This window comes from Hydra viridissima, unplaced genomic scaffold (genome assembly GCF_058129835.1).
Source record: "Hydra viridissima isolate aposymbiotic clone 2 unplaced genomic scaffold, HvirCarnegie_v1 scaffold_3, whole genome shotgun sequence".
NCBI classification, from domain to species: Eukaryota; Metazoa; Cnidaria; class Hydrozoa; order Anthoathecata; family Hydridae; genus Hydra; species Hydra viridissima.
Window position 1 is genome coordinate 4,958,550 of NW_028324302.1, and position 12,164 is coordinate 4,970,713.

Consider the following 12,164-nt stretch of genomic DNA (forward strand, 5'->3'; position numbering starts at 1 on the left):
TTTAAAGAGATTTAGGAGACAGTTAGGTGAAAGAAATTAATTTTTAATAATTTTCTGAAACTAGATCTTCTAGGACAAGTCATTTTATTCTATAATTATTGTTGTTTTCTCGCAGCGAACACAACGTTTCAGTTCTACATTTTCTCTTCTCCTTAAAATTCCCCCCCTTACAAAAAGTTTTCCTTCAATTTATACTATACAAAGAACCTCAAATATGCTCATAAAATAAACCGCTTAAACTATATTTACAACATATCAAATAAACTACGTCAATCAAATCCGCCGTAAATAGTTTCTTCACGCAATTCAATTACACTCCTCCTTGATCCTTCGGGATCACATTTAATTCAAAGCAACTCTTGCTTTGCGGAACATCACAACAATTGTTTCTTTTGCGGATCCAAATCTCAAATACCGCTTCTGGCAATCCAACTGCAACGCCAGTCGCACCCTCTCGTCAGGCTACTCTGCCAAACACGAGAAACGTTTTAGATCAGCAAAAGAGACATCCATTTGTTCCTCATCTCTCATCTTCTGCTTCGTACACAACTCATGCCACGTAGGCATCCAAAGGAAAGACTCGATAAATAGACATCTTCGATTCTCTTCACATCCTTCTTATCTTCTACTCACAAACAATCGAAGACTAAGTATTACTTCGCAACAAAACTGGAAAGAGCACTGTCAACTCAACGCGTTGCTTCTCTGCAACAACTTTTGTTCGCTGCGACTAAATTGCGGGATCGGATATACCATCGTATTTTTCAAAGATGTTCTAATTATTCGAAGATGGCTCCATCATGTGCCCGGTTAGCTTGTAGTTTTCTCGCAGCGAACACAACGTTTCAGTTCTACATTTTCTTTTCTCCTTAATAACTCCCCCTTTACAAAAAGTTTTCCTTCAATTTATACTATACAAAGAACCTCAAATATGCTCATAAAATAAACCGCTTAAACTATATTTACAACATATCAAATAAACTACGTCAATCAAATCCGCCGTAAATAGTTTCTTCACGCAATTCAATTACAATTATAAACAGGAATAATAAAAATTATAAGTTCATTGATTAGTTTGGAAAATTGATTTTAAAATATCATGGAAAAGTTTTGCATTTCTTTTATAATCAACTATCTTGTACATTTTATAATTTTGTTTAGTGAACTAGAATTTTCAGGCATATATTGTTTTATTTATTTTTAAAAATTTTAAAGCTTGTTTTCTTTTTTTTTTTACAGGGAAAAAAATTGTGACTCAACCATATTAATAATGATCTTGGTTTGTGTATTGTTAAGCAAGTTTATATATTGTGACTTGAGAAAGCTTAGCCATTTCTACGAATATAATAAGAGCTACAAACTGTTTGCACTTTTGAAATTCTTGTTCTTTTCTCAATGAGGGATTGCTAAAGTTTATTTTTTTCAAATAGCTTATGTATTATATTTTGTTGCATAATGAATCAGTCATTGAAAATTATTTACATTTTTTGGTGGCAGTTTAGTCTAAAGCTAAAGCCAAAGAACTTAAACTGTAAAAATACTCATGTATTGTTGTGTATGCTTACAAACAGATATGAAGTTTTTATTTTTATTACATAAAATCGTTAAAGCATCTTTGACAATGTAAATAATCTTGAGAAGTTTACTATTATTTATGACTGACATTGTAAATGTTGTATTTAAGAATTATGGATTTAATTAAGTATGAAAAATATGTATTTAATTAAAAAAAATATGTCTTGCATTATGAAAAAATCCTTTAAAAAACATGTTTAAAAATTTTTTAATGTATCTTTTCTGTTTTTCTTGACCTTTTCGTCATTCTCAGAAAACGTTATGTGAATTACATGTTAATCTCTGATTAACATGTAATATTAATCAGAGATAGTTAAATGTATATGTAATGTTACATTCTTTATTATGTTATCGAGTGTTAATTAAGATTAAGTGCCCTTCTTGACTGAACTACTGTTGATAAAAATTTTTAAACCATGCGAAAGTCATATTCTAGTTACAATATAGTTTAAAGTTATCTTATTACAATAACTTAGGTTCATCAATAAGATAATTTAACATGAACAAAATTGATAGTTTGTTAGCTAAACGTTTCTCGTCATTGGGCCTTCAAGAAAAACTAGAAATCAAAAATCTTGGGGCATACCAACCAAAAGGTGTTCGTATAACTCAAGTTGATGGTAAAAAAACACGAACATTTTGTGTAGCATGGTTTGAAAAAAAATCATGGTTAAGTGTGAGTGATGAAAAAAATTCGTTGTTTTGTTTTTATTGTGTTTTGTTTGGTGGCGAGAGCTTGTGGACAGAAAATGGCTGTAAAGATATGAAACATCTCTCTGAGCGAATACAAAAACACGAATCCAGTAAAACACATATAAATAATTCGTTGCAGTTTCAAATGCTCGGAAAGACAAATATTTTATCGACAATTGATGCTGGATACAGTCTTAGCATAAAAAAACATAATGAATTAGTTGACAAAAACAGACAAACATTATCGAGGATTATAGATTGTATAAAATTTTGTGGTGTACACGAATTGCCCTTAAGAGGACATGACGAAACTATTGACTCAAATAATCGAGGGGTATTTTTAGATATGGTTTCATACACAGCTACATTAGATAGTGTGTTTAGCGATAATCTTAAAAATTCAAAAATAACAAAAAATACTTCGAAAACAAACCAAAATGACATTTTAGAATGTATGTATAAAGTATACATAGAAGAAATTAAACGTGAGATTGATAAAGCAAGATTTGTTTCCTTGCAAGCAGATGAAACAACTGATGTATCTTGTCGTTCTCAGTTCGTCATTATTTTGCGTTATTTAAAAGGTTATCAATCAGTTGAAAGATTTATAGCATTTATTGATGTTAATGATAGAACTGCTATGGGTCTTACAAATGTATTAAAAGAAGAATTGAATTGTTTTGGTCTGAAAGAAAAATTAATTGCACAGGCTTATGATGGTGCAGCAGTTATGAGCGGATCAAGGAATGGAGTCCAAAGTCTCATGAAAGAAGTTTACCCAAATGCCCATTATGTTCACTGCTATGCACACCAATTAAATTTAGTTTTGAAAAAAGTTTGTTCGTCGAATAAGCGAGTAAGAACATTTTTTTCTACTTTAAGTGGATTTGGCGTGTTCTTTACGTCCTCGCCAAAACGAAATGATTTACTTCGCGAAATTTCTTTTAAGCAGATACCAAGAGTTTGCGAAACACGATGGAATTTTCGTTCAAAAATAGTTACTTGCATAAAAGAAAACAAAACAAAGATTGTGGATTGTTTTAATAAAATCATAAACGATGAAGGATGGGATGATACAAGCGTGTGACAATCTGTTGGGTTCAAAAAATGTTTGGAAGATTTAGAGTTCAACTTTTTTTTATCTTTCTTTTATTCAATTTTAAAACATGTTGATGTACTTTACAATATATTGCAATCAAGTAACAGCAACACTATTACAATCAAGAAAGCTTTTGAAAAATTTGAGTTATCCATAAATTTTGTGCGAAATAGCATCACTGATGAAGTTCCTGGATCGATTCTTAACGATTGCAAAGAAATACCTGAAAACCAAATGAAACGAAACACATCAATTGAACTACTAATAGAAGATGCTAAAGATGCTTGTGATAAAGTTATTTTCGAAATTAGCGACAGGTTTAGAAGCATTGAAATATTTAAATCATTTTCAATTTTGGATCCGAAAAATTTCAATTTTAACAGACAACATTTTCCTCGGAATCTTATAAAAAATATTCTAACAAACTATCCAATGCTGAGTGAAGTTAAGTTGATGTCCGAATTAACCGTTTTGTATGAAAATGCTTTTTTTAGTGATGTTGGCAATATTAATGCCCTATCCCAATTTATGCATAAAAATAACCTGATTGAAACATTTTCTGAAGTATCAAAGTTGATAGAGATTGTTTTGGTCACACCTGTGTCTACAGCTGATGCTGAACGGTGTTTTAGTACTTTAAAAAGAGTTAAGACACTTTTAAGAAATTCCACAGGTCAAGATCGGTTGAATGCATTAGCTGTACTATCAATACATAAAGATTATTTACAGGATATTGATCAGTTTAATCAAAAAGTAATCGAAATGTTTTCTCTTAGGAAACAGAGAAGAGCAGAATATTTGTATAAATAATATGCTTAAATCTTTGTTTTTAACATCATTCTTTATTTCAAGAGATATTATACCTTTATAAAAATTATAGTGTTAATCGTAACTTTTTATATTTGTGACTTACTTCTAACTAACTAAAAGTTTTTACCATAAAATTAAAATAAAAAAAAAATCTAAAGAAGTAATATTAAAATCTGTTCAAATTATAATGCAGCACTTTCAGGGCAGCTTTTACTGCTTTTTACGAAGGTTCAATTCAATGCCATTAAATACTTATGCTTTATTTTGGGAGTATGCTAGCGCTTAACTCTGTCAACCAATCGAAAAACGCTAGCGACCAAAGACTTTCTAACAAACACCGAAGTATCAATTACGCTGACAGCAAATCGTTGCGATATTTTTCGGTTAATATTTGCTGGCCCCACCAAAGTTTAATGTCACCGGCCGCCACTGACAGTTCTAATAAAATATATTATTATAATGAATAAAAAAAACAAATTTACTGAATTCTCTACTGTCAAAAACCGCCCCTCCCCCTAACACTATGTCACGGAAGTGGAAATACATACCTCCACTGCGTGGAACAATAGGGTATGTGGTCATGAATATTTTTTGATGAAATTTGGCAGGGACATAGAAAATAGATCTATACAGTTGCCTGTAAAATTTTAAATATGTACCAACATGCCTTCAATATTAATGCACCTCCGGAACAGAAACGAAATTTTAAAACCGAATGAAAATCACTGGTAACTGTAAAAAAAAACAACAGAATTTATAACAAAAAGTAACAGTAACAATAGCAGAAACAGTTTTATAAAGTGTAACAGTCACAGTAACGCTAAAAGAGGTGGAAATGGTACCTCCACTGGGTCGAAAAATACGGTATGTGGTCATGAATATTTTTTAATGAAATTTGGCAAGCACATAGAAAATAGATCTATACAGTTGACTGGAAAATTTCAAATATGTACCAACATGCCTTCAATATCAATGCAGTGCAGGACAGGAACACAATTTTAAATAGCAATAAAAAAAACTGAAAAATTTATTACAAGTAAAAAAAAACCATAATTTATTTAACATAAATCATTCTCCTTTTTTAATAAAGTCTAAGCTGATATAAAATTCTAAAAAAAAAAAAAACAAATAAATATATCATTACCACACCGACTTCGAGCACGCTGTGAAAAAAAAGGTCACAGTTTTTGTCTTTAAAATCGGTGCCGTAAAAACCCAGATACGCACGTACCTATACCTATGAAAATCGTGTAAAAGTGGTGCATTTTCACTAGGAAGGTAAATCCGCTCGTGAAATTGGAAAAATAATAAAGCGATCACATAGTTTGGTGCTTACAATCATCAAAAGATTCAAAGAGACGAAATCTTACGTTGATCGCCATCGTTCTGGAAGACCGCGTTTGACGACACCCAATGATGATCGCCTTTTAATCAGGTTGCCGAAGAAAAATCGAACCATGCCGTCGCATGAATTAAGAAGGGAATGGAAGCTTTCAAATGGACGTTAAGCATCGGCATCACTTGTGCGTAGGAAACTATTAACTAACAATATGTTTTGGAAAAAAGCTGTTCTGAAACCGCGACTTACCAAACAACATATAAAAAGGCAAAAAGAATTTTGCCAAAGCGTCAAAGAATGGTCTAAACAAAAATGAAGGACAGTAATGTTCAGTGATGAGTTGAATATCGAGGTTGATAACCGAAAAAACCGAATTATGATTCGCAGGCAGTCTTCAGAAAAATATAATCTTGATTGTATCGTTCAAAGATCAAAACAAGGTAGTGGGTCGGTTGGAATATGGTGCTGCATTACATATTATGGCCTCGGTATGTTTAAATTATTTGATGGTTGACTCAACTCTATTTATTACGCCCATATTTTAAATAACAATTTCTTACCGTCAATTGATGCATTTGAGCAAAGCGTTCCGTTCATTTTCAAGCAAGACAATGCACCATGTCACAGGGCTAAAATTGTCTCTAAATGGTTCAAAAGCAAAAATATTGACCGTCTAACTTGGCCACCAAATAGCCCAGATCTAAATTGCATTGAATATCTTTGGAGTTGGCTTGATAAAGAGATTGCCAAGAAAGCACCAAGGAGCCTTGAGGAGATGTGCAATATTTTACCAGCAATATTTGGAAATGTTCCCAAACATATTTTAGAGAATTTAATAGACTCAATGCCAAATCGTATAAATGAGTGCTTAAAAATTCATGGTAGAATTACGCGGTATTAGGTAAAAATTATCGTTTTTTGTTCTGTGGTTCTTAACTTTTTTACAATTTTTTTTTAAATAAAAATTACCTATAAAACTTTCAATACATTTTTTTTTATTTGTTAAAAAGTTTTTATCATTATTATTATCTTTTATTTTGTTTGTCTATTTTCTAAAATTTATTATTATTATTTTTTTTTACCAAAAAAATATACTCGGTTAAATAAAAATTTAAAAATAAAAATAAATTATGATTTCTTTTTTTGGTGGTTCTTAAATTTTTTACAATACTGTAATAGCTAGATGTCTAACTTCACAAAAATTCCGTTAGAAAACGTGAAGCAAGTTTTTAAAGCTTTTAATGCCGGGAGCCGTTTTATTTAAACAGACAATGCTTTCATTCTTGTTTAGCTTTTAATTATAATTGCGTCATTTCAGGCTAGCAAAAAATTTGCTTCACTGCGGATAGATATCTTGTAAATATATATCTTGTAAATATATCTTGTATATATCATTTCAAATCTGCCTCAATTTCATTACCAAAGAAGACAAAAATAAAGAGGACTGAATGGAAAAAAAAAAAAAAAGGAGAAATATAAGACAAAAAATGATTTAAAAAAAAAAAAAACTCTTCAAACAGTTGTGCAAAGGTTTTAGTTACTGGAATAATGGATCCTTCTGCATTAGATTGTGTTTAAATACCTTAATCTGGAAGTTTTGCTGCTGTATTTAAAAATACTGATATACTTTGTAAATGATGGATATTAGGTGAGATGCATTATTTAGAAATTTACGTTGCGCTCTATAATATTGGTGTTATTAGATCTTTTCGAATATTCTTGATTAAGTCATTTCTGCTGTTAAAATATCTTCACCTGCGAAGATGACACAATAGAAAGGAGAAATTTATTAAAACTAATTCAAAACTTTCAGCAGAGTGAAGTACCTTATCCGTGAACATTTGATTTAATTCAAAAAACAGGGGATATATAATCATTAGTAATAAATACGTTTCAGCAGCACAATAAAAACTGTAATTGCTTTTCAAAACGTGATGTTTACCTAGATAAAGCAGAAGCGCTTTAAAGTAGTATGAAAAAAAAACAAAACCTCACTGAAGCTAAAAGCATCGAAGAACTTGAAACGTTGACCTTCGATCTACAAAAAACTCACCCACTACCTAATATACCTACTGAGAAAGTATGTCATAAACAACTTAGTTTTTACAACTTTGTATTCATGTTGCAGTTCTAATCAAGGAACTTTTAATGCACGGACAGGAAATGTAGCAAAGAGGTGCACACAGGAAGTCGGATTATATTACGAATTTATTACGATCGTTTCCATTATTTTTGACATAAAATTTCGTAACTGGCATTTCTTACGATAACTACTATCGCAAAAGTTTCTACAAACCCTGTTCGTTAGTAACGTACTATTAAAGAATATTAATCACATGCATTAGAATAGTTTGATTTTTACTGCTGAGAACTGAGACTAAGAGGTAGTTGGAATAGCAATTGCCCCTTAACTGGAAAGGAACTGCTTCTACTTTTCTGGGTGCTTTTACTGAAATGATGTCTGATGCTTGTAGTAGTACCTTTTGCCATTCCAACTGTGATTTGTTAAACCTCAAACTTATATACAATAACCTGATCACCCTCGTTGACCTTACCAAACCATCGTCATAAGGGGGATCTTGAAATGATGACGACACAAAGAATGTAGAACGTTTGTATTGTTGAATATGGAATTAAGAAGAAATTTTGAGAGGAGTTAAAAATGTGCTGCCGACCAGTTTATAGGTTGGTAGGAGCATTGCCTTTTTGCGGATATTAATTAAATATATAATCAAATTTTATTTGATATCAGTAATCTCAATAGATTCTATATATTCAATAATGCAAATAAAAATACTTGTAAAAATATGATTTCAAAAACTCTTAAAAATTTTTCAAAATTACGTTCCACGCACATAGATCAGACGTACAATTAGGTTAGTTAGAGTCAGATCGTAAATTACGAATTAACGTTTTTACAAAAAAAGCAATTTAATTTGCTCTAAAAATACAATTTAATTTTCTGTCCAATTTATCATTTTAATAATTTTAATTTATTTTTTATTTTATTATTGACCACATTTTATTAGAAACAGTTTTCGTTTTTTTAAAAACGACAAATTAAACTTTCAAATAAAATTTTACCATAAACACTCTGAAAACGAGTGCCACATTAGACAGAAATGAAAAAAAAATCAACTTGAATTTCCAAAAAAAAGCCTCTGGAGGGATTATTATATACACCTTCCTGATTCTGTAAATATATTACATTATATACACCTTCCTGATCCTGAAAATATAAAAGTTGAAATCAACTTATCTCGTTCGTTCAGCACAAGTATTAAAATGATAGCATGCAAAACTTTGCATTTTTACAGCATTAGTAATATTTTTCTACATTAAATCATCACTCTAAATTAAATCCAAGCTAATTAATTCACTTTAAGCATATGAAATTAAATCCAAGCTAATTAATTCACTTTAAGCATATTGTCATGAACTTTCAATGTTTATTTATTTCTAACAACGAGCAAAATGTTTTGTTAGCACAAAATTTAAAGCCTGGAATTCTTAAAAAAGGCATTCAGAGACAAAGAAAACATAAATATAAAAGTTACAAATTAGAAAAAATGTTCTGGTTAAAGGATAAATTGAACTGTCATTTTCTTTCAGAAAGGCAAAAAGCCAAAACCGATTTTTCTTCTCTATTCTTCAAATATTTGCTGTTTAAATCCACCAAGCATGATTCCGTATTCTGAGTGGTTGGTTGGCCTTTTAAATCTTTTCCACTGCTTGCTGAACGAATGATGTAAGGATTCAGTAGCTTGCTCACTGTATTAACCCAATGACTTTTCGAGAAGTAACAAAATCTTGAATGTGATGAAACACAACATGTGCTTTTAGAGTCACAATGACCCTTTGCAACTGAAGGAATGATCTCTGAAAGCTTGAAATCTTTTCAGCATAGCCATCATCAAAGTGATTCTCAAAGCAAGATGTTACAACAGATTCAAACTTTCTCAGTGTGTCAATTACTAGAAACACTTCAAAAGCACAGTGGTTCTCAGAAAGCCTTTGCAAAACATTTATGTTTTTTAAGAGCTTATGACACTCATTGCCAGCAAACTGATCACCATGGAATGGCTGGCACTTAATATGAAGAGAGACCGGCCATTCATCAGCTTTTTTCCTAGGTTACTTTAGATCTTTGAAAAGGTGTTTTACAACACCAAGTAGAAGATGGAGCTTCATTGGGGGAATCAAATCCAAAACAAGTGTTGAGCTAGAAACTAATAGCAAAAGCTCATGAATTATACTTTTGAAAAGTTTGGCTTTTTTTAAATCTTCACCTGCATTCTTAAATGCTGAAAAGCATTTCCAAAGGTCACCAAATGTTCGAAGATGCCTTTCTTGAACAGATTTTATGAGCCAATGTCGCAAAGTGTGCAAGGATAGGTGTTAGCATGGAAATGCAAGACCACAAAGGATGTTGGTAAGTTTCACGTCACAGGGGACAATGAAACCTACATTGTCCGGTTGAATCAATTTAAGAAGTGTTTTGATATTTTCATAGTTTTCAGGAATATCTTCAGTAATAGCAACCAGAAGTTGACGCTTGACACTGTTGTCTTTTGCTGATTGTGTTGTCCAGAGCTTTTTGCTTGGATTTTGCTTGAGTGGCTTGGTCTTCCTGAATTACAAGACTGATCTTTAGGAGATGACCTCCACCATCGATGCCCAGCTTCACCATGTGATCGTTGTAAACTTGTCTCCTTAACATGATTCCATTTTCAATCGCTCCAAGATCCTTGCAATGAACCATAATTTGTTCTTTTTGCATTTGTTGATCACTATAAACTTTGATAGTTGTTTACTTAAAGTGATTCAAGAGTTGCTTTCCAAGTTGCAGAAACTTTTCACGGAAATTTGTCTCAACAATTTTGACATTTGAAACTTGATTTAGAGTAGTAGCAAGCTTCCGTATTCCTGTGTTGGATAGTCCTGTGCTGGATTGAACATGAAACTTAGGTTTTTCACTGAAAAGCTTCTTGGAACAAGCATGCTTGTTTAAAAAAAGTGATATAAGAGTTTAAGTAATCTTTTTTTACCGTAAACAGCATAAAATTATTAACTTACATACAAATGCATTTAATCAAAAGAAAAAGATATTTTCTTGGATTTTTACCGGGAGTATTTGGAAGTGGTCGTTTAGCAGGCTGTGCAATTCTAATAGTTTCATAAGGAGAAGCCTCTTTTGCAATCACAGAAAAAGCAATTTATTCTTTTCATGTCAGTAGAAACAACTTCCCTCATATTTTCTCGGAAGGTGGACTTGCTGCACATATGGGGGATTCTTTTCCAATGATTGAAAAGCAAACAGAGCACCTTTTTTCAACTTTGGGTTGCTAATTAGCAGTAGATGGTTAAGGTGCTGATAAGGGGTGTTTTCATTTAGCTTCAGATGGCCAATTTTGCAGAAAAGATAATTAGATCTTTGACTTCTAGTTGGAGGGCGAATTTTAATGGAGTCAAAGTTGAACAGTGAAGGCAGAGATAAATTCTCTCTATTGTGCTTAAAATCCAACCGTTACCCTTGGATCAGTAAATTTGATTTGAGAAGAAAACAGTTCTTTGACACGATCAATCATAAAAGAAGTGGGCTATCTAGAGCACCTTTTGAAGTCTGAAAAAACAGACTGTTTTTCTGCAATCATCATGAGTTTTGGCAGAATTAGGCTTTTTTTAAATACAGTAGAGTAAATGTTTACTTGCAGTTTTCACAACAACTTGCAAAACAAATGCCTTTTCCCAGAAAATGGCATTAGTTTTATTTGTGTTCCATCTTTATTCAATATTTTGCCCATTCCCCCCCCCCCCCCCCAAAAAAAAAAAAAAAAGAAAACTCATGAAAATACATCTAAATTGAATAAATTACCTTATCATTTAGAATGATAATTTCATATAGAAAAAACATTACTTGTGCTGTAAAAACGCAAAATTTTGCATGCTATCATCTCAACATTTTGTGCTAAATGAAGAAAATTTTCGAACTAACTTTTTTTTCTCGGAAACATATTTGGAATCAGGAAGGTGTATATAATAATCCCTTCAAGAGCTTCGAAAATTCAAGTTGATAGTTCTTTTCATTTCGGCCTAATGAGGTACTGTAACATTATAATCTGAAATACAGTTTACCGTTTGTTTAACCTTGTTTTCGTCAACTCTACGCCCCTATAGAAACTCAGTGAATAGTTTACTATTACGATTATATCTTACAATTAATTCACTTAATTAGTCAGGAAATTACAAATCAATTAATGACGCTTTTACGAAAAAATGCAATTTAATTTGCTCTTACATTTTCAAAAAACCCGTTTATTCGAAGAGTCAAATCAGGATGAGTGTTAAATTAATTTTGATGCTGATGAATAAAGGATATAGTAGACTGAATGTTGAAAAAGTGTTAGTTTTTTTAATTAGTTTACCTTGCATTATAGGTGACAATATAAGGTATGAACAAGTATATACAAGGATATATATGTATATATGTATATATATGTATATATATATACATATATATATATATATATATATATATATATATATAGTTACATGTTAAGTAAGGTAAAAAGTTCTATAAAATATACGATAAAATGCTATAAAACGATATTAAATTGTTAAATGAATTATAGTAAGTGTATGTAAGTT

The 12,164-nt window shown here is 31.3% G+C and overlaps 1 protein-coding gene across 1 annotated transcript; it reads left to right on the forward strand.

Annotated features, from left to right (window-relative positions):
• The first annotated feature begins 2,074 nt into the window (after positions 1-2,074).
• LOC149890698 (zinc finger MYM-type protein 1-like) lies at positions 2,075-4,177 on the forward strand. Its single transcript, XM_090081953.1, has 3 exons — positions 2,075-2,642; positions 2,733-3,162; positions 3,469-4,177. The coding sequence occupies exons 1-3, from the start codon at positions 2,075-2,077 to the stop codon at positions 4,175-4,177; spliced, it is 1,707 nt and encodes a 568-aa protein (XP_089938079.1).
• The last annotated feature ends 7,987 nt before the right edge of the window (positions 4,178-12,164 follow it).

What these genes read in the sequence shown, in the direction of transcription:
- LOC149890698 (XM_090081953.1), top strand. Translation starts at nt 2,075, where the DNA reads ATGAACAAAATTGATAGTTTGTTAGCTAAACGTTTCTCGTCATTGGGC. An exon ending in ATACACAGCTACATTAGATA is followed by an intron (nt 2,643 to 2,732) that starts GTGTGTTTAGCG and finishes GTATGTATAAAG; the next exon opens with TATACATAGAAGAAATTAAA. An exon ending in ACTTTAAGTGGATTTGGCGT is followed by an intron (nt 3,163 to 3,468) that starts GTTCTTTACGTC and finishes ATTGCAATCAAG; the next exon opens with TAACAGCAACACTATTACAA.